At 33.8% G+C, this 24,312-nt stretch overlaps 1 protein-coding gene across 10 annotated transcripts in view; it reads right to left on the reverse strand.

Annotated features, from left to right (window-relative positions):
• Positions 1 to 24,312, reverse strand: part of MIPOL1 (mirror-image polydactyly 1) — a 404,420-nt gene that overhangs the window by 327,771 nt on the left and 52,337 nt on the right. For 8 of the 10 annotated variants that reach the window (XM_050798634.1, XM_050798627.1, XM_050798629.1 and 5 more), the window contains 3 exons: positions 24,140 to 24,218; positions 3,057 to 3,288; positions 1,407 to 1,542 (listed from right to left, as the gene is read on the reverse strand). In XM_050798634.1, coding sequence (XP_050654591.1) covers positions 1,407 to 1,542; positions 3,057 to 3,288; positions 24,140 to 24,158 — 387 coding nt within the window. In that variant the 5' untranslated portion in view covers positions 24,159 to 24,218. Of the gene's footprint in view, positions 1 to 1,406; positions 1,543 to 3,056; positions 3,289 to 6,780; positions 6,855 to 24,139; positions 24,221 to 24,312 lie in introns of those variants that run through there. The other 2 variants (XM_050798635.1, XM_050798636.1) reach the window with 2 other exon arrangements.

Consider the following 24,312-nt stretch of genomic DNA (forward strand, 5'->3'; position numbering starts at 1 on the left):
GTGTACAGGTGCATGAATAGGCAAATGAAATTCAGAAGACCAACACTATTCTTAAAAATAACTACTGCAGGTAGGGTGCGGTGGCTCACGCCTATAATCCCAGCACTTTGGGAGGCCGAGATGGGCGGATCACCTGAGGTCAGGAGTTTGAGACCAGCCTAGCCAACATGATGAAACCCCATCTCTACTAAAAATACAAAAAATTAGCTGGGTGTGATGGCGGGCACCTGTAATCCCAGCTATTCGGGAGGCTGAGGTAGGAGAATCACTTGAACCCAGGAGGCGGAAGTTCCAGTTGGCCGAGATCGCGCCATTGCACTCCAGCCTGGGCAACAAGAGTGAAACTCCATCTCAAAAGAAATAATAATAAAAACAACTACTGCAAAAGCAGTTTTATCCATCCTTTTTTCTTAATGCAAAATATTTGGAGGGGATTTGCCTAATAAAATAATAGATAGCACTGCTTTACAGTTTCTCTTAGTAAGTCCAATATTTTGAAACAAAATTAAAACAATAATCTTAATATCTGATACAAATGTCCCTTTGAGAATACTACCCCATCATATTCCATTTAAATTGGCACTGACACCTGACTCATAATTGGCATTTAATAAATAACTGCTAAATGAAAGTACAGAAAATGTCTCATACAGAATCCCTCCAAATGTTTTTTTAATTCCTCCCTAGGTTTTTGTCATTTTAGCTGTTTTCCTTCAAACATGATCAACATTCCTGACGTCATGCTTCAGTTTGATTAGGTCACACAACTAGAATATTAAAATCAGAGAAGTATGTAGAGGTTAAAAAAAAAGAAGACACAGAAAATGTACATTATTTAGTAAAATTATTTAATGATCACATGACTATAACTAGAATAAGAGTCAGAAGATAAAACATAACGTGACAAATTGGACTGGACAAAATGCAGCAGTATAAGATTAACACAAGGTAAATGACAATATGGCCAAGTCTTGTTACTGAAATGTTTAATTACATATATTACTGAGGTCAAATATGGGGAACGGATACTAATAAAGAAACAAAATTAAGATAGTAACATGAAACCAGTACATTCTATCTCTCATTCTCTATAATGCTGAAGTAGAGTTTTACTAAAATTTGAATGAATTTTTTTTTTTTTTTTAAAGATACCTATACAAGGAACCAGGGGCTTATGAAAAAGGAAGTGCTAATGCGGACCAGCAAGGTAGGAAACCAAAAAAATGTTTTCATTGTCAACCCTTTAACTCAACCATACCCTGATGGCAAGGTATGGCAAAAACATAAAGCTACTGTTAAATGATTAAAGTACAAAATAAAACTGAATTATGATGGGCAACAAAGGAAATTTAGAAGATCAACAGCTAAAACCATACTATGCAATTATCAGACTTTCCATATTATACCTTTTTATTGCTTGTTCTGAGAAGATCCAATTCTTTTAGAAGAAATGCTATTGTCTTCTCTTTATCTGAGTCTGAAGTAACTTGACAAGGAGTCATACATTCATAATGCATATCATTGTGCCTATGTTCCATAATGCTGTAATAAAGAAACTGATTAATATTTCAGAGTAAGATAAACTAATTTTTTGACATTTTATATGCTACTTGAGAACAGTATCAACTTGTAAGTAAACAGTATAAAGGAAGGGAAAGAAAAAGAGATGGGCTGCTTTTTGAAGGCCTTATATTAAATTTGTAAGCATAGGTAAATCTTAGAGTCACTAAGAACAAATTTAGTGAGGTCTGGGACAGTCAGTGCAGCTCTATTTACCATATATGTCTCCTGTTGTAATTATACTAGATATCTCATAATCTGACTTTAGCCCAATCTCTACTATTTACTTTACCCATGTGGTTATAAAATGTTTATCCCTACTTCATTCTTCTGTGCTTCTACTCCCCAGTATGTACTCCAACCTACACCTTAGTAAGAATCTGAAAAAGGGATGGGAACTATCAATACATCTATTTAATTATATCTTACTATCTATTAACATATCTACTGAATAATTTGAAAGTAAGTAGAAATAAAAGTTCCTATGCAAAACTCTGTTAAAAATAGTATGCTGTAAAATATTATTTTGTCTAGACTGAAAATATATTAGTCATTGAAACTTCTTTTTAAATCTAATAATATTTTTCTAGCACATGACTAATTATCAAAGTTCCTTAATCTCATGAGTAAAAGTATCAGGTATCACAAATTCAAATCCTTTCATGAGCTAGGTAAGCAAGGTGAATGGGTAAAAGTTGAGAACGTAAAACAATAAGGAAGGCAAATGGTAGAGCACAAGGCCCTTTTAAAAGCATTCAAATTCATTTAAATGAAAAATAGTGCTAACCCAAACCAAAATGCATGTTTGGGCTTACCTTGTCCTGGAGCTGCCAGCTTTTTTACTTTCGTGAATGATATCTCATGTATATCAATTTAACAGTTATTTCCAAATACATAAAGAAAGGTCACAGAAAATAATATTGAACAAAATGGAATTAAACCTCACTGCCTTTCTTCAGATGCACTTTGTGCTTTTTCACTTAGTTAACTAGACATATTATACCCATATCATGGAAACAGTAGAAAACCCTGATAGATTCGCCAAGTTTTAATAAGTTTTTAAATTAGCCAACACCAAAAAGGAAGAAGGAAAGGGGAAGAAAGGGAAGAAGGGAGGAAGGAAGAAAAAGTTCTTCCAATTCCAACTTTCTCTTTCTCCTTTTTTTTTTTTTTTTCTTTTTCTTGAGACAGTCTCACTCTGTCGCCCAGGCTGGAGTGCAGTGGCACAATCTCAGCTCACTGCAACCTCCGGTTCAAGCGATTCTCATGACTCAGCCTCCTGAGTAGCTGGGATTACAGGCATGTGCCACCACGCCTGGCTGACTTTTGTATTTTCAGTAGAGACAGGGTTTCACCATGTTGGCCAGGCTGGTCTCAAACTTCTGAACTCAAGTGATCTGCCTGCCTCGTCCTCCCAAAGTGCTGGGATTACAGGCATGAGCCACCACGCCTGGTCCCAATTACCACTTTCTAAATCTAAGGCTATGAGCACTTACTTGTAATTTTCAGTGGTGGAGTAAACAGACTGATCATCTGGATGAGAACTGATGATCTGCAAATTCCTTGATCTCTGCCCTGGCCATTCTGTGTTCTCATATGATATTTCATTAACTAATTCAGGGGATTTTCGATGCATACTTTTTTCAGAATTCAGAGTCAGTTGTTCATCTGGCTGTGTACTTTTATTTATCCCTGTAGTTTCTTGCTCAAGATAACTGTGGGTTATGTCTGTATTTAAACAAAAAAGTAACACATGATATATTAAACACCATAACTACAAATTAAATCATTCAATCAAATAAATATTTTTGGAAACACTCTTATAGTTTTAAACAGATAGTTTCTAGTCTTAATCATACTGTAATCAGATAAGCATGGACAGTGTGGTTTTTGTCATCAAGACTTCCATTTCCACAGTTAACAGATATTTAGGATAGTGGTTCAAAATTTGGCTGCATGTTGGAATAACCTAAGGAGATTTTTTTAAATCCTCAGAGCTTCAAAAATCTCTGTAAGACTTAGTCTATATTTCTGAAGATCCTCAAATGATTCCAGCATATGCTCAAGGCTGAGAACCACTGATTTGAAGGTATTATTTTCTAGATTAATTTTTCTAGATTTCTGAAAATAATATACAATAAGTTAATGATTATAGTGAAGTGATAATGTATGTGGAACTCTGGTATTAGACTGCCTGGGTTAGAATTCCAGCTTTGCCAAGTGCATCGCTTTGGGCTCAACCCATCCTGCCTCAGTTTCTTTTTTGTAAAATGGGTATATAATATTACTGTTGAGGACTAAATTAATGCATGCAAAATACTTGGCCTAGTGTCTGACACATCAATAAATGTTAACTATTATTTTTGTAATCATCATCATATTAAAAGGGACACAATACAAGGAGAATTATTTCTAACCTCCATCTTATCCTATATGTATTATACATTAGAAAAGATACTTTGCAACGCCTATCTCACAAAAATTATCTTACGCTACAGCTAGTACATAATGGCTATTTCAAAGGGACAGTGTGTATTTAATGACACATTAAAGTTTTGGGGAGAAAATGACACACAAATACATACACAAAGCAAACTCGTTCACTAGTAAATCAGCTCAACAGGTACCAGTACTGATTGCAACTAGTATTTTATTATTTGGAGCAGAAATATTTCTTGAACTTTAAAAGGCAGGTTAATCTCACCTGATTTTTGGCAGTGCCTTCTTTAAACTTAAAATCATTGGAGGCAGAAAAGAGTCGTTTTATTTTATCTTACTTTTTTTTTTTTAGATGGGGTCTTTCTCTTTTGCCCAGGCTAGAGTATGGTGGTGCAATCATGGCTCACGGTAGCCTCAACCTCCTGAGCTCAAGCAATCCTCTTGCCTTGGTCTTCTGAATGGCTGGAATTAGAGGAGCGTGCCACCATGCCTGGCTAATTTTTATGTTTTGTAAAGATGGGGTCTTGCTATTTTGCTCAGGCTGAGTTGTTTTTTATTTTTTTCAAAAAAAGGGGGGTGCTTATAAATAAAATACCTCTCATGAAAATATTCATTTTTTAAGAGAAAATCATTAGCTTGTATATATGTTGAAATTAGGTATAGCCAGTGATGAACTCCAGATCTTGGACATTATTCTTACTGGTAGCTGGAAACTAGATCAGTATCATTTGTTTTTGGTAAATTACTCTCATATCACTCTGAAGAAATGAATTAGAAGAGAGAATGTGCTATCATAATTACACACCATAAGACAGCTGTGAAATTTCAACATTATATTGTTTTAAATTAAATTAGACAGTTTTAGGAACAGATACATCTGAAGATTACTTGTTCATTCTTGACATTTCAAAATTCTTACTTGGTTTGCATTAGATGGTCACCATGCTACTTTTCTGTAATAGGCTGGCATTAATATAATGAAACTCTCAAAATCTGAATAAGAAAATTTATAAATGGGCACTAAGGAAAGCCTCTATATTATTAACAGACCATGCTTTCTTACACTAACATAACATTGTAAGTAGCTCAAATGAAAAACAATCAGAAATAGTTACTGAAAGCTTTATCAAAATAACAAAAATTGCCCCTAGGGACATATTTTTTAAAAACTCTTAAGCCCCACATTCTTCTTCAGTTTATGAAGTGCCATGTTTCTTCAAAAGGAAAAAGGATGGTCCATGGACCACTGCCAACTATAAAAGCCCCCAGGTCCCCATGACAGCCCCACAACTGCTTCAGACTCTTAAGTCCCAACTCTTTTTGGCCTGTTCAAGACCAAATTTACCATTATCTACAACTGGTCCCAAGTTGTTTTGTTTTTGTTTTTTTCTTTGAGACAAAGTCTTGCTCTATCACTCAGGCTGGAGTGCAGTGGCGCGATCTCAGCTCACGGAAACCTCCGTCTCCCGGGTTCAAGCAATTCTCCTGCCTCAGCCTCCCAAGTAGCTGGGATTACAGATGCGTGCCACCACGTCCAGCTAATTTTTGTATTTTTAGTAGAGACGGGGTTTCACCATGTTGGCAATGCTAGTCATGACCTCCTGACCTCATGAACCACCCGCCTCGGCCTCCCAAAGTGCTGGGATGACAGGCATGAGCCACCGCGCCCAGCCTTGTCCCAAGTTTTAACCACCATATTTCGAGGTCTAATTCAGTCTATTTTTCCTTTCAGTTTTTTATTCCTTACCTCCTGGTGTTTAGTTGACCTTATCCCTGCTATTTAAATTTGCTATTTGTTTACTAGTTTTATAGTTCTCTTTCTTCGGTTTTAACCTAATGTCAAATTTTGTGATCCCCTGAACTCTTGATAAATCACCACTATTTAACTTGTGACCACATTATCTTCTTCAAACTTAGAGCAGATGTGGAAACTTCCCAATAAGAGCTTCCCAATAAGAGGGCTCTTTGTTGATCCCTCCTGGATCTTAGTAATTATAACCCCTTGAAGTTTTCTTACAATAAATCCATTGATTTCTGACACACTCTAGACTCTCATTCTAAAATTTAATTTTAAATGTTAAAAATTTTTAAAGGACACATACTGTGTGACTTGGTTCTATTTCTGGATATTTCTCATTTTGTTCAGTAGTAAAAGCTTTTAGATTTCTAATTCAAAAGGCTCATCAGAAATTTGGAGCCTGCTCTGCAAATCAGACTATCCATACTCTTCTACTGAAAATTTATTTCAAAAAAATTTTTTTAAGTCAGGATCTAGCAATGTTGTGTAGGCTGGCCTCAAACTCTTGGGTTTAAGCAATCCTTCCACCTCAGATTCCCAATCTGAGAATTTAATTTTACTTTAGAATATACATGGCTGATTTATAAAAATTTTCCTGCTTGTCTTGTTTTTTTGACCAACTATTTTGGCAAGTATGATTCCAGGAAATCAATGTTAAATCCTCTGAAGGCTCTCAATGCTCTCCTGTCTGTCATCCTGCATTACACTATATTAGTATTCAAATATTTGTATAAAAAGGTTGACTACTCTAATTTATTTATTCATTAATTTACTGATCGTTCATTTAAAACTTACAGTGTGATATGTCTTGTGGTAGGTACTGGGAAAACAAAGATGAATAAGAAACAAACACTCCACTCAAAGACTCTCTAGTACAGTGAGGATAGCAAGCTCATCTAATGATCTGAATACAGTATAGTAAGGATTATGCTTGGGCTATGGAGGCCAAATACATACAATATGCTAGACATACTAATGCTCACCTGGAAGACTCTAGGAAGACTTCACAAAGGCATTTCTCCAAAAAAGGTCAAGTAGGGATATGCGAAGTAGCAAACTGCCAAAGAATAGGCAGAGTTAGATGAAATAAAAAGTTAATAGACTATAAAAATAAGAGAATAGGAATAGGAATATAGAGGAGAATAAATAAATTTAGGAAAAACCAAGAGACACTTCTTGTATTGAAATGACAAGATGTTATAGTCAGGAAGAAAATTTCTAAAATCAGTATTAAGGACAAAGTCCAGGGTATGGCTCATCTGGAAATGAGTTGATGAAATAAATTAAAAGTGAACATACTTGGAGTGGGGAAAATCAAGAAGTCAGTGTGCTGAAAGTACCACCTTTGAAGGCACTGAAGTCATCCAGAAAAATGGCAGAAAATGGAGAGAAGAAATGAGAGCCAAATGTCAAAGATTTCAATGACTACAGAAGCAAGCTAAATGAGAAAACTGACAAAAACTGACATTAGATAATCCTTCATTTTTACTGTTTTATTTTGAAATAATTTGTCTCATAAAAAAGTTGCAAAACAAAGAATTACTGTATGCCCTTTACCTAGACTCCCCAAATATTAACATTTTATCATGCTTGCTTTATTAACCATTCTTTCTATATGTATCTACACAAATACAATTTTTTTTTGAGAGGATCTTGCTCCGTCACCCACGTTGGAGTGCAGTAGCACAATCATGGCTCGCTGCAGCCTTGACCTCCCGGACTTAAGCAGTTTTCCCAACTCAGCCCCGCAAATAGTTGAGACTACAGCTGTGTGCTGTGTTGTCATGCCTCACTAATTTTTTTTTTTCAGAGATGGGGTCTTGCCATGTTGCCCAGGCTGGTCTCAAACTCCTGGGCTCAAGCAATCCTCCTGCCTCTGCCTCCCAAAGTATTGGGATTATAGGCATAAGCCCCCATGCCTGACCTTACAATTTTTTTTTTCTGAAACATTAGTGAGTAAGTAACAGGCATGATGCACTTTGACTTTTCAAGACAAATGTTAAGATACTGCTCTATCATCTTGCATTTTGCCTAATTTTCTTTACCTTATTCAGAGCCCAAATTTATTTCTGAATTAGTACATTTTCCAACCAAGAGAAGATGAAAGCAGTTAGTAACTCTAAGTTCAGTTATTTTCCCTAAACTCTCCATCTCTGAAGGATCTTTATGAAGCAATAATGAGATGAAGCTACTAAGAGCTTTAGCTGAGCTTATTTGTATTGCCCCATCACTTGAAAAAGAACTGCATACAGAAATATAAACACAAGCCAGTAAAATGTCATAAAGTGAAGCTATTGGTCTGTTTTGCATATTAGTCAATTTAAAAGATAAGATAAATGTTAAACAGAAAGATATTCACTTTCGATTCAAATTCTTATCTTTAGGCAGATGAAAACTTAAACCTAAAACCGTCCTGTTGATTCCTCTATCTCTTTCATGTGGTTTGAAACGGAAACTCTCTTTAGTAATCCACTTTAGTGTTTAATTAATGTCATCGTTGACTGTTCTAACATTATGACTAACCGAATTAATACTATTCAACTTCATTTATCTATATGGACTTAAAGAATAAACTGTCAATCTCTTCTTCATTATTCAAAAGTTATGAAGTCTGACTTTCTCAGAGTTAACAGGGAAAAATTTATGATTACTATCAATCTCTTCATTTGCTTTTCTGTGGGCACATTCTTTTATTTAGACATAAGAATTCGACCACTTCAAACCAAATATAATTCCCAACTTTTGCATTTACTGTATGATACTATCACTACCACATAAACTTATCCTGCTATCAATTGAAAACGACATTATGGATTACTACTAGGTATTACCCTAAAATGCCACCTACTGCTATTGCAAGAGACAGTTTATTCATTTAGGCATAAAATCTTAGTACTTAATACATCTGCAGAGACCAGCTGCATTATATGCTTTGAAGACCCTGTATCTCTCTAGTGACTTTCATGCTGTTTCCAATGAACCATTTTCATGATCTAATGAATTATTGCTTGCTCCTGGAGGTGTCAGTATTGTTAACTGTCACAATGCTAATGCTGTTGTTAAACCCTCAATTCCTTAGTCTGGAAAATTAACAGTATTACAACATCATTGCCTATTCTAGGAAGGAAAGCTTTAAGATTCCCTTTGAGTTCAATTCTTCAGACAATTATACATTTTTTAACATACACTATACTCAGATTGATGCTACCCAGTAAACCATGACTCACTGCCAAAAATAACTATTATTTAATGACCACTATACAGAAGTAAGGCAGTAGCTAGAATCAAATAGGGATTCTTAGAGGCTGGGAAATTCTGTTCTGTCTGGCTTTGTAAATAGTTTGTGACAACTGGTATCTGTGTAAACGGATTTGATGGTCCCGTGGGGGGTCAATACTGTTTACAGAGCTGTTTCTTCAGAGTGGTTGAGCTAGAATTGTCTCTAGGGTTCCTACTGGGGTTACTCAGAATAGCAACATCCCAGCTACCTGAGAGCTCAGGGACAGGAAAGAGGAAGAGGGGATAGAAGTATTAGGGGCAAATACATTCAAATAAATGGATCGCCTGCCTCTTAAGATGAAGATGCTACTTAGTGCATTTATATCTAAAATGAACATAGTAAAGGCAATTTGTTAATGTGTTCTCTGATACTTGATAACACAACTTCACCACTTCTGTAAATTCTGTCTTTTGGGGGGTGAGAAAAGAAGGTTATACCTTAGCATCTGATTTTATAAATATAAAAGGAACCAAATCTCATGATTAACGTTTCTTTCCTTCCTATATGGTCCATCGCCATATTATATAAAAACATCAAAATATCAAGACTTTCTTTTGCTATTAGACTGCAAATTTGATGTGATGATGGAATTTCTATAGTAGTTCTACATGAGGCAGGAGAATGGCATGAACCTGGGGGGCGGAGCTTGCAGTGAGGGGAGATCACGCCACTTGACTCCAGCCTGGGCAACAGAGCAAGACTCCATCTCAAAACAAAATAAAACAAAAACAAAAACAAACAAACAATAACAAAAAAAGATGTCTTTTTACAATGAGTAAAAACTTTTTTTTTAATGAACATTAGTTTTTAAATAATCAGAACAATGTCGACTAGTGATTGCTCCCAATGACTTCTACCAATTCCTTAAGTAATTTAAACATAGTATATACTCTCTTTCTCTCAGTGTGTACAAATAATATTTATTTCCATTACTAAATATTTCCAACTATGTTTCCCTTTTCTGTGGAATAGAGGGTTAGCTTTCCACACAGATGCATATTATATGTGCTCCCCCACAACATCTAGGCAACACAGATGCATATTATATGTGTTTTTCCCCATACATAACATTATCAGAAACCTCTGTCACATTACAGTAGATTTGCCTAATATGTGTATACAAGATAAAAGTTTAGACCATCCAACTGGTCTAATCACTACACCACTGATACACTTAGACCTTCCAAGCAGAACCACAGGATTCTGAAGACGACTACAAGGTTTGAATTCTGGCTCCATAATATAGCTGTACAGCCTTTAGCAAAATATTTAACCTTTCATCAATTTCCCTAGCAGTAAAGAGTACAAATGATAGCATCTACCTCAAAAAAATGTTAAGAGAATTAAACTAAGTTACATAAATCTTTTAGAAAAGTGTTGGCATAAAATATACAATAAATATTAGTGACTATTATCTTTAGAATCTGCTTTGCTAAAAGCTACTTTCTCTATTTTGATTTCTCCTACCTTTCCGTGAGATAACATCACCATCTTGGGACAATATTCAAACTTACAATTCAAATTTATGTCTTTAATTTCTCTCAAATATTAAGAAAAGCAAGAAAGGTATCTATTTTCCTAGTTATTATTCTAGTTTTCACATTTTAAATTTTCTCAATTTCCTGAACAAATTTATTTGCTGATCAATAGTCAGCATATAGTTGCACAGCTAAAATCAGTACAGCTGACCTAATCAACCAAGTTGTTATCTAAACATTTACTTTTTCTTTCAGGAAATGTTAGCAACAATGGGGAAAAAATCTCTCAGAAATACTAACATATCTAATACTTTCTCTTTTTTACTTTTTCTCTTTTCTTTGGGCCCAAATAATGTTATCCTGTAAACAACTGTATATAATTCTTTTAAAATATCAGAAGACATGGAAATGAAAAATAAATAGAACGCCACCTAATTCAATGACAAACATAAACACAAAGAGAAAATACTTAAGATGGTTAAAACTTGTGATTAATACATAATGGTTTAATAAAGTTTGTATCAGATTATAAAACTAATACATTACAGAAGTAGTAACAACTTTGAAATTTAGAAATCTTGACATTCAGGAAAGATTCTGAGAGAAAATTCACTGTCAAAGAAAGAAAATTAACAGCAAATTCAACCCCATGGCAGGAAAACAAGAAATTTAAATGACATACTTCTATAACATAATTTGATCATTCATTATATTGGCATGTGATATTAATTACAATCAGGATCACAGCTGGTAGATCACAGGATCTTCCTGAGAATCTAATTTTGGAGTCACAGGAAACTAGGTAACTTAGCTTAAAAAATGGAAACTTTTTACATGAATACTGTATACCAGCTCTCTCAGGGCTCTTTAAATTTGTATTTTGGCTTCAACAGTCATAAAATAAAGCCATAATTTTACTTTCATTGGTCTACATAATTAATACCCTCTATCTGTGCTTTAAACAAACTTGCCAACATACTTTTAGATTGTTTCTACACACAGCATAAATGAAATTATAAGAGAATCTTTCTTTCATCTGTTTTTCAGTATCATCACCAAGTTAATTACCAACCACAACTATGTAATTATTTTTCTATAATGTGTTCAACCACATTACATTAGCAACTATGTCCAACCACATTATAGAAGAATAGTTACACAGATGTAGTTTCTACAGTTCACGGCCTTCTCATCTATGTGTGTCTCCCTTTCTAGACTGTAAGCTCCCTAATATACTCATCTTCCTAAAACATACTGGAACAAAACAGTGAATATATTAGGGCTTTCATTCGATGAAATGAAATGAATCAATGAAAGGAGATACTAAATTAGGTTTCCTTTTTTTTTTTTTTTTGAGATGAGATCTCATTATGTTGCCCAGACTGGTCTCCAACTCCTGAGCTCAAGCAATCTTCCCACCTCAGCCTCCCAAAGTGCTGGGTTTACAGGTGTGAGCTAATGCATCTGGCCAGAAATACTGAATTAGAAAATCAGCTAAAGAATATATGGAGAGCAAATAAGCATTGAAAATGAGTACTTTATTCAACACTTATTAAGAACCAACACAGTGCCAGGTGCTGTGTAAGATGTAAAGGTAAATTAAAAACTCTATCTGCTCTCAGGGGAAATGACAAAGAACGAGGGAGGCAGATGATATGAATAACTCTTGCAAACAAGTAAAGAAAAGGTTGGTGGCAGAATGTGGGTAGTCCCAGTGATATGTTCAATCATATAGATCAGCACTATCCAAAAGATATATTGTTCAAATTGCTTATACAATTTTTAATTTTCTAATAAGCGTATCAAACAATAACAAGTAATATTATATTTCTCAAATATGACCATTTCAACATGTAATATTTAAAAATTGCTTTGAGAAATTTTATGTTCTTTTTTGTACTATAATTACATCAAATCTCAGTTTGGACTAGCCAGATTTTAAGTGCTCAATAGCCATATGGTGCCCATAGCTACCATATTGGAAAGCACAGACAGTAATTTTTTATTTTACTTTTTTCAAGACAAGGTCTCACTCTGTCACCCAGACTAGAGTGAGGTGGCACCATCATGGCTCACTACAGCCTCAACCTCCCAGGCTCAAGCGATCCTCTAGCCTCAGCCTCCAGAGTAGCTAAGATCACAGGCACGTGCCACCACACCTGGCTAATTTGTTTTTATTATTTGTAGAGACAAGGTCTCCCTATGCTGCCCAGGCTGGTCTCGAACTCCTGGGCTCAAGTGATCTCAGCCTCCCAAAGTGCTGGGATTATAGGTGTGAGCCACTGTCCTCAGTGCATATGTAATTCTTAATAAGGTATACTGTATACATACTGAGGAGAAGTCAAAAACATATTGAATGGTGAAGGCTACGTGTAGCTATAAGATACTGAAATAAGCTTTTACTAAGGTTGAAAAACCAGAAAATCACTAAATCTGTCAATATCACATAACTCATTCATTTGGACATTAGAGTTGGACAAACAAAATAAACTGTATTCTTTATACTACTACACATGGTTATATTTAGATAAACACACATCCCAAAAAGAAGTGGTGAGATTATTTTACCTTAGATACAACAATTCAATGACTTGACGTACCATGTTTCAAACTATCTATTGGCTATTCATGAAAATTCTTTTACTACAATTTTATTCTTTTTTTTTTTCAGATAAAACAGCTATTTAAAGCTGTGATACCACATCAATTTTTTTTAAGTTTTTGTTTGTTTCACCAAGTCTGAAATGGTCATGAATGAATCAATATTCATTCTATCGAGGAAAAGTTCCAATTTCTATGTATGAACTCTTTAAAGCACATAAATATTTTGTGAAATTCTATCATATGTTTAAGCTTTTAAATTTCAACATCCTTCACCATATGAAGGCAATGAGGACAATATAATAGTGTAATATCCTACAGCTTAGGCTATATAACTTATAAATCACATAAATTAAGGGTTTGTACAACTTCTATTACAAATATTAAAAACACTGCAAATATTATTTAGGCTGAAATGATTGTGAAAACTATCCTAAAATTCGATTAACTAACATAACTCTTTTTGTTGTTGTTTTTCCCCAGTGATATGAGCTATTTGGCTATTTGTAATATATGTGTAACCTTTTCAGCCTTTCTCAAATTTTCTTATTATTAGAATAATGTGTATAAGTTAATTAAAAACATGAGTGAACTGGGAAAGTCTTAAATTTCTACAACTGCAATAAAATAGGTTTAATAATTATGTATTTTTTGTTTGTTAAGAATGAAGATATACCAATTGTGAATTCAACAATTTCATAAATAATTTATAAAAGATAAATTTTCCAATAATAAACATAAAGAGGAAAAAACAAACTTTCTTTATATGTGCCACTCATTTTGTTTAAGAATATATTTAGATTTGGAAAACAAAATAGAAGAATCACCAGTCAGATACTAAGCGGGAATCAGTGAAACACAGTGTTAGTTCTAATGGATGGATGATTGTGTTTGGTCTTTTGAAACTTTGAAGTATAGGTAAGTCTTGATCACACAAATTAATAAATCCTAAAGCTGGAGTTAACAATAACCATTACACCCAAATTCTGCAGCTTAGCCCAGCCAATTTTTCAAAAGGTCAGGTTGTGAACTGGAGAAGATCAGGGAGGTCCACCGCATAGCTTTGTTGCCAGGCATCTCTCGTCTGGATTGTTGCAGGCATTTATTAGTATTCGTCAGCAGACTCAACAAAGCAAACAAGAAATTCAAGCACGAATAATAAAATGAAATGCTGCTATATAACCCTTTGTCATTCAGCAAATATGGGACTTTTTAGCTACATTGTTCCTAAACCTGGGTTACTACTTTAATTTTTCTCCACAGCGCTGACTGAATGAGTATGCATGTGTGTTAAATGCAGAGCTCCCCTAACAACTGCAGGACTGCCATTTAATCTGTTGGTAGATGGACCATTTCCTGTGGGAACCCTAGCTATGATTTCCAGATCCACCAAATAAATCTCAGATTAAGATTCCAAATGAAACCTGCCTTTGGCAGATAAAAAATGTCAAGATGGATATAAACAGTAAAATTATAAATTATCTAGGTGTTGCATGACAAACCAATGCTCAATTTTTTTTTTGTTGACATGTGCCCAGATATCAAAACTATATGAGACATTCATCAAATGTCACACTTTCATAATATTGGAGGCATCATTAAAACTGTTTGACTAAGGACCTCAAAGTGTTTAAGCAGTAGCTCAAAAGTATATTTGTGCAAAGTAGAAGAATAAATTTACATATCAGCAGCAGCTCATAAGGGATGGGTAAATATTCTGTTTATCTCTCATTGTAATTCAGGTTACTTTAAATACAAGGTTTTAGGAAATCATTATACTCTATATGGCATCATTACATAACTTTCTATGCAAATGATATATTTTATTCAAATTCCCCACTTGTTTCTCAAAAACACACACACACACACAAAACAAAACCAAAAAACCCAAAAGCAAAAAGAAAATCATAAAAGGAAAAGGTAAGACTGCTATTTCATTAATCAACTGTAACTGGTAAACTAGTGCCTTGTTAGTTACACTACAGCATAATCAGCCCCTTGTTAGAGTTAGCATTTTAAACTTTTCAAAAAAGCATTAAGTACTTGAAACAAAAAAATTAAGCCTCAGAAAAGTAAATTTGTTTTTTGGTAATGTGTTCGTTTCAAATGACTTGGGGGAAGGGCAGAGACTTTTTTTAAAGAGATAATAAAGGGCCAATATAGAACATCATGGAAAGCAAAAGTCCTATTAAAAATGCAGAGGAAGTCTCTGATGCTAGTTTCTACTGCATTCTCAAGAGATCAAAGGCAGCTTTTTTAATGAAAAAAATTTTCTGTCATTCTTCTTCTTACCTGGACTAGTGCAGCCTTGTCCTAATCTTTAACTCTATACTGGTTGATTATAAAATATAAGAATGAAGTTTTCCAAAAGGAAACAGGTTTGCTGAACTGTAATCATTACTTTTTTTTAACTTTAAACTCTTAAAAACAATTGAGTAAAACAGCTTCAGTGACTCCAAATTTTGTAACATTTGGTTTTTTGATAAACATTTAAAAATAATCTGATCTACTTACAATAGAAATTCCTTCAAATTATAACTTCTTTCCACTTTTATAATAATTAATGGAAAGGACACAGAATATCCATACTCCATATTACCAATCTTAGCGTTTGGACACAGGCCTGAAACCTTAAGGACTACATATTTGTTCTGTCTTCCCTTATCATATTTCTTTCTTCCAAAACTTGTTGTTGGTTCAAGGAAACTAATGCTAAATGAACCATACCTACCCTAATCTGCTAGGGATTAATACTAATCTGAAAATCTGGAATTTTCTGGAGTGGAGAGAACATTAAATAAAGAAAGAAATAATGGTATCTTGTGCTTGAATGTGATTATATTTCTATATTAAAACTGTTCAAATCAATGAACAGTGTTTGTTAACTGTATTAATTTTAGTGTATCAAATTATCTTGGTACAGACAGCAAAACTGTATTTAAAAGGAGCATTTAATTGTTAATTTTAAAAATACTGAGTAGCAAAAACATTGTTTCTACACGAGTATAATTTTATCAATACAAATCCATCAGTTTGTACTGTTCACACATCAGCATCCTGATATTATAATACTAAATGGTTGTATGTAAAAACTAGAATCTGTCAAAAAATAAACACAGAAGTTCAAACACGATTTTTTTACATAATTACTTTTTAGTTTGCATCTTTTCAAAAACAATTTTACCATATGGCAAAGTATTATCTATTTCATCCAAAAGCTACAGATAAGAATATTTTTAATTCAATCATTTACACTATAATCTACTTAATTTCAAAATTTTGAAGCCTGACTTGCTCTAAGTTTGCTTTTTCATATTCCCTGAAATAAGCAGAACACAAAGAAAAACTGTACCTGAAATTCTCCCAAAAAGATAATAACGTCCTACATGACAGGTTGTTTTGATTCAAATAAAACCAAAACACTAAAAGTTGGAGTATTTGGTGAACTCCTCCAAAAGATTTTTATTCTACTACTACAAATGTATTTACAACCAAAAAGTAGTAAGTAAATGTACACTAAAATATATAATTTTATCACTTAAGAAACTTTTTAAAAATGTATTTAAAATACCTTTAAGTCCAGGAAGTCACATCAGTCCTACCCTACCGCCAACCTGGAACAACTCTCTAAAGGGCCTTCAATTCAGTCTACATACCAATGTATATTGATCCAGTTCTCCTAAATCAACAAAATGCCAATGCACACTCAGATCTTTATATTAATCGTACTACAGAGGCCACACAGTCATCTGAAATATGACAAGCTGAAATTCTCATGTGTAGAAAATTAAAGATTCAGGAACATTATATTAAGGTGCATGCTGTAAATATGTGTTATAAGAGGTGTTCTGGCATGAAAGGCCATAACCAGAAATAAATTAGGATTTTTAGCAAAGATTTGTTCAGAATCTTAAGGATGGAGAATTTAAAACAAAGCAAAAATCTTTTGACAAAATCAAGTCATTGCTTTCTATTTCAAAGAAAAAAAAATGTTGTTTTCATGACCACAAATAAATGTAAAAGAATCTGCATATTAAAAGTAGAGTTTGTATTTCCTTAACCCAAAGAAATAGAGTCACAAGTTCTACAAAGAGGATCACACCAACAGAATAGAAACGTGGGAGAAAAGGTCCTACTAAAAGGGAAATTTGCCACTTTTCATGCTCATTCTTCCTAGAAACGATCATTTCTATAAAATGGAGGAACCAAAGATGTAAGAATTGCGCATGAAGAGTACAGTGTGAACTGATTTAAAACATTATAAATTTAGTAAAAACAGAAAGAAAAAGAAAGAAAGAAAGAGAAAGAAGAAATCCTTTTAGCTCACAAACTTTTCCCCTATTAAGAATTTATTGATTAGCTCACTGGTTGTAACAAATGTACAACTGTGGTAGAGAATTGGCAGAGAGGGAGGTTGGATGTTTGTGGGGGTAGGGGATGTATGAGAACACCCTGTACTTTCAACTCAATTTTACTGTAAATCTAAAACTATTCTGAAAGATAAAGTCTATTTTTTAAACTGCCAAAATATAATTTAAAAAATAATTTGTGGCATAAACTCGCCAACATGAAGTATTCATATTAGAAATCATGAATCTTAAAAGGGTTCACAACAAATGTCATAGCCAGTTAGAAAACTAAGTTGCCCTTGTAAACATTTTTTGTTTTTTCATTCCATTTTTCTACTCAGTCCAAGAGTATTAACAGAATCATTCATATCAAGCTTAAAAAATTAAAAATTCCAGAATTGTATTTAATAAATTTATTTATATTAAAGGAAATTTTTTAAAATAAAAGACTATAACTTCAATCATTCTTCTAAGAGTAGCCTCAGCATCTCCTCAGGAAATGAATCAATCCTTGCTGGCCAGCTGCCAGTATTCCTAAAACCGCTCTCTCAAATATTCTAGATGGTCATGTGTGAGAAGCTACTAGCACTCTATTAAGCTAGGTCCTATGGAGATAAGTAGTAAATTTAATCAGACCTCAGACATGTTCTTCTTTTAACCCCCAATGGCACATGTAAAATTTTTAAAATGCAACCTTAAATCCACACTTGCCAAAAGGAAAAGGCACATGAAAATACTCTGTGATGCCACTAATCTGGAGATTTTTTATTCTAAATGAATATTATTAATTATATATTATAGTATATCAAATATACTAACTATAAGCATACCATTTTGAAAAATTAAAGTTCCAATGATATTCTGAACATTGTATTAGAAGAAAACAGATTCTTTATAATACTATAACAATCATTTCAAATACTGTTATTAAGGATTCTTAATACTCTCGAAACTCAGTAGAATGTACCTTCCATAGCTAGAAGGAATAAGAAAGACAATCACCACGGTTTACTTAAAAGTCCTCTAAATTTGTCAACCACCTTTTATTTTTATTTTTATTTACCATCTGTAACCTACCACCATCACATTGGTGGAAATAATTGCTCTGGTAAGTGAAATACAGATTAAATAAATTCATTTCCTGCTTCAGGCATTGTAGTAGGGACTTTACATGTAACATTCCTAATCTTCGCAAGGGTCCTAAATAGATTATCTCTCTATTTCGTATAAAAGAAAACTCAAGCTTACAAAGATTTATGAAACTTATACCCAAATCCAAGTAGGTAGTTAAGTGAAAGATGTAAAAATTGAAACTTATGTTTAGCTCCAAATCTGTGTTCTTTCCACCATAACATTTTACTGACATTATTAAATGTATTGGTTTTCCAACACAATCTTCTTTCTGCTTTAAAATATAGGCAATAAGCTAAAACCACTAATTACATGTCTTCTTCATGAAAAATATACCATTACTTACTAGAAAGCCAATTATTAATAAAATTTAATTCCTGTAATTGAATACAGAATGATTAGTGATCTAGACATTTTCAAAACCTTTAATTTCAAGGAGTATATAATCATAATGTCTAGGAAATAGCTTTTTTTTTTACCAGCTTATCTTGCTGGTAGCAATGAATGTCCAGTTTAAGCAATTTGTCATTTCCTTCTTCTCTGCCTTAAACATAAAATAGTTTATGAAAGTGATATGAGATTCTACAATCATATTTTAGTCATAATGATCAACAACATTTAAAAGCATCAATGATGTTTTCCTACAGTGGTTCTTCAGTGTCTACACTTACAATTTGTTTGCAAATCATGCAATACTTTTAGTTATAATTCAATTACAGAATTGCAGATGGATAAAAGGTAAAAAAGAACATGTACTTTGTGAACAGACAGAAAGATAAATGAATCAATAATACAAGAGGTTGACGATGGCACACAGGTTCAAAACGCCAAGGACAAATAAACATTATTCTGACTAAACAAGAAACTAACCACTTGCAAGTTACCTTTCGTTAAGTTTCATTTATTTAAAAAAATATTTGTTACTGTGCTTTATAGAAAAACTGTAAGAATCATGGATACAAATGATACTTGCTAGTTCAATTCTAAAATAAAGATGACAACTTTTTTAACTTAAATTCAGTAAGATAAAAAATTTTTAAATATTTATTAGCATCCAAAAAACTTAAAAATGTAAGAATTCTATTTACACAGCAGTTCTAGAAGTGTTTTTTCACCTTATTTCAAATAAGCACAATGATTCCTGACTTAGAATCATGATCATTTTTTAAGCTTAAAGATTAATTAAAATACGTAATCTAGATCTAAATTTAGATAATACATAAGTAAAAATAACTACTTTGTGTGTAAAACATATATTACATATGATGATCCCCACAAATAATAATCCTAAAAACAATATTGAACAAAGCCATTAAATTGAAAGATTTTGGTCAAAAGCTTCTTCAAGGTATAATTCTCATCATTTCTTACCTTAAATTGGTAAAATATACATATATATATTTAAAATATAGCAGATTTAATATTTAATTTTGGTAGGCACAGTAACCTTTTGTAACCTTTCTTAGGGAACACTGACCCCTAAAGGTTCTAAATTTAAATGAGTTTCACAATTTTCTAAATTTAACTGGTATCCAGACCTCATTTTTACCTACATAATTGCAAGTATGTATACTTAGGGCAGACATATTTACCTGTAAATAATATGTAAACTGTTTGCAAAGAATTGCTGTATGCTATAAAATAACTAGACCATGTATCTGCTAATAAAAATCCCAACATTCATTTAAGAAATGATCAGGAATTTATAACAGTATTCCAAATAATTATTCATATGAGATTTATAATCCCTATGTCTTTTTTCTTACAGTTATGTATATAAGTAAATACAAAACAGGGCTAAACAACCAATAATATAACAACAACTCATTATTTCAGAGGGTATAAACTCCTTTGATTATGACATTTCATTTTTTTCTTTTTTTTTTCAAAAGAGAACCCTTAAATAGAAGTTTTCACAAAAAGGCAAAACATCACTTACCCCTTAAAAGGCCTGAAGATGGTAACACATTTTTTGCTGGGAATATATGTTTATTCACACACACATTGTTTTTGTCAACTTACAAACTACATTCATTCAGGACTGTTTTTTCAACTACTTAAAAGAAACGTGGGGGCTAGATACAGTTGTTTTTGCCTGTCATCCCAGTGCTCTGGGAGTCTGAGGCAGGAGAATTGCTTGAGGCTAGGAGTTTGGGACCAGCCTGGACAACATAGTGAGACTCCCTACCTCTACAAACCATTAAAAAAAAAATTAGCCAGGTGCAGTGACTCATGCCTGTAGTCCAAGCTACTCAGAAGGCTGAGGAAGGAGCACTGCTTGAGCCCAGGAATTCAAGGTTACAGTGGGCCATGATCATACCACTGCATTCCAGCAAGGATGACAGAGTGAGACTGTTTTAAAAAAAAAAAAAAAAAAAAAAAAAAAAAGAACTTGGGTTTATTTTGTAGATATCATCACCCAGCCCACGTACCAACCTCAGCTTTCCATTTTCCAAAATGTCTACAATGACAAAAACAAAGAAAAACATAAACGGTTATATATGTTACATTATCAATCTTATCAGCTCTTTGACTTAAAATATTTCAGAAGTGTTTCTACAGTAAAGCTAGGAAAAGAATGGCCACTTCAACACTCTTTATAATGAAATTTGTAAGATGAAATAAAGCCATATCTGTGTAATACAAGTTTTAATTAACTCAATTTTTTTTAATTAGTAAAATTATGCTAAATAAAATAACTATTCAAAGGAACTGACTAGGAACATTTATGTAAGATAGAGCTTTGAAGCAATCTGTGATTTAAGATAAATCCCATGAACCCTGCCATCAGGGAGATGACGATGTGAGATTTTACTGTTTAAACATCTGTTATCACAAGACTCAAAAGTTAAAATATTTATGTTTAATTTTATTTCCTAATATTATTTATTTATTTATTGAGACAGAGTCTCCCTCTGTTGCCCAGGCTGGAGTGTGATGGCATGATCTCTGCTCACTTCAACCTCTGCCACTGGAGTTCAAGTGATTCTCCTGCCTCAGACTCCCGAGTAGCTGGGATTACAGGTGCACGCCACCACACCCAGCTAAATTTTGTATTTTTAGTAGAGACAGGATTTCGCCATGTTGATCAGGCTGGTTTCGAACTCCTGATTTCAAGTGACCCACCTGCCTTGGCCTCCCAAAGTGCTGGGAATACAGGCATAAGCCACCGCATCTGACCTTTTTCCTAATAATGTTTAGTAACAGATCCTTATAAATGGGAATGTCTTATTCCTCTTTCCAATGTCAAAAAGATGCCTGTAAAAATGTAGATTTTCTTAATGCTGTATCAGTCATATCTGCTGTAGTCTGTGCCTACTGTAAACTGTCTATGCATCTGTATCTTCAACCATAAAACTTTCCTTTTCGTAAGTATCCCAGAGCTTCATCAGCTCCTTCCTTGACATCCTTCCTGATTATTGGACATTTATCAGCAGTACTCCCTCTACAGTCTCTCTCTCTTTAGATATATTAAAAATAACTCCTTTCACTCCTTAAAGATTGTTTGGTCTCTAATTTGAACATGACTCTTACAGCAATACGATGTGTGAATCAGAAACATAACAAATGCATCATTATTTGCTTCTTTTTTCTTTTTACATAAATTGAGTAAAATGCTTTTGAGCTGTTAAGAGTATCTACTTAGTTACTCAAATAAATGAATAAACATAGCTATAACAAATTAGCTCCTAACTTCATACCAATACATTCTTATCCACAATTTGAATATAAAGAGCACACCAAAATTAAGTGTCACATAGTACATGCACTATTAACTTTGCACAAAAAACCTTTAACTATCTTACCCAGATATTATATATTATTGTTTTACATAGAATTAAATCAGCTGTCTGGATTCTAAACTCATAATAAGCAGCCTAGTGTGACAAATAAAAAGGGAAATTACTAATGGTGGGTACAAACAGCAGGAAAATTTGTAACAGTATAAATATCAAAAACAAAATGCAGAAATCAGAAAAAGGCACTCAGATCTTTCTATCCCTCAAAAGAATACATAATTGCTAACTTATTCAGTACAATGATTATAGAATGGTCCTCAAAAATGGACTTTAACCTTCAAAAAAGGATAAAAATGTGGCTGGACTATGCTGAACAGGAGCCCTGTTGGGGGAAGGGGAACCAAAAAAGGAAGAGATGCATACAGTGTTTTAATAAGAATCCTATTTTTAAAATTATAATATAAGAGGAAATTTTAAAAGATGTACATAAAGGTTTAAGTTTTCAAATATATGTAATATCACATTCAGAAAGAATCATTTCCCAAGGATTCCAAATTTTCAACATTTTACCGTAATAGATCTTAAATATCTCTCGCCCCTTCCTTTATGTGTGCTACTCTTATCTGTCTGTCTGTCCATCCATCTATCTACCCATCCACCTATCCATCCATCCATCCATCCATCCATCCATCCATCCATCCATCCTTCCTTCCTTCATTCCGTTTTTCAGGCCATCTCTCAGTCTGTCTCTGTCTTCAGACTGTCTTTCAAATTGTATCTGTCTCTGACTGTTCTCTGCCTCTCAGGCTGTGTTCCTCCACATGTGCATACCTGTGAGTATCTTCTTCTCTGTCTCATATATGTGTCTTAGTCTATTTTTCAGTGTATGTGTCTTCTGATCTATGTCTTTCTACTCTGTCTGCATATATACATGTCTGTCCCTCATTCTCTCTAGTCTCTCTCCTTACTTTACGTGTGTCTCTTTCTCTGGTAGATTTTTCTTTTTCATTCTGGCATTTCTCTCTCTCTTTGTGAGAAGATGTATATATGTATCTTGTCTTTTTCACTATATGTCTGAAAGAGACATATCTTGTCTCTTTCACTATATATGTCCCTTGTCTGTATGTACGTCTCTTTCCCTGTATCCGTCCTCATGCCTGTGTCTCTATCACTCTCAGTGTGTCTCTTTTTTTTCTCTCTCCCTCACTATACATCTGTCTCTTTCCCACCAAGTCTCTCTTACTGTGGTATTTCTCTTTCTCTGAGTCTCTGTGTATGCTTCTCTTTCTGTGCACCTCCAGGTGTGTGTCTGCGCCTCTATGTGTTTCCCTCTTCAAGTATCTTCCTTCCTGTGTCTCTTTCTCTGAGGATCTCCTTCTCTGTGTGTTTCTTTCTCTGAATGTGGCTCCGTCCATCTCTGTCACAGTCATTCAGTCTCCTCTGCCTCTTTGTATGTAGGCGTGTTTCTCTTTCCCGGTGTGTCTTTTTTTTTCTCCCTCTCTCAATGTCTTTTCTGTGTCTCCTTCCCTGTGTGCATGTGTGTGTCCCTTTCTCTCTGTGTGTATGTCTCTTTTCTCTGTGTGTCTTTCTTTCTATCTCTTTCATAATCCCTGGGTCTCTGTGTGCATGCTGTGTGTCTGTGTGTGTGTGTGTGCGCTTGTCTACCTCTGTCTAATATGTTGGTTAGAACAAACACACTTCACTCAGTGCCTTGAACTAGCATAACACCTGGGGTTTGGTATTAATACCTTAAAAGTCCTTACCTTTTGACCAGTTCTCCATTTGTATTTCTATTCTTGTTTGCTCTGGCAATGTCTCTGGTTTTTGCTCCAAGATTTGCAGCTAAAATAAAGTCAACTCTAGATAAATAAACTGAAAACAATATATCAGAACACACCTAAACCTTACCTTTGTTTAACAGAGAATTTACAGGATA

This window comes from Macaca thibetana, chromosome 7 (genome assembly GCF_024542745.1).
Source record: "Macaca thibetana thibetana isolate TM-01 chromosome 7, ASM2454274v1, whole genome shotgun sequence".
NCBI lineage: Eukaryota > Metazoa > Chordata > Mammalia > Primates > Cercopithecidae > Macaca > Macaca thibetana.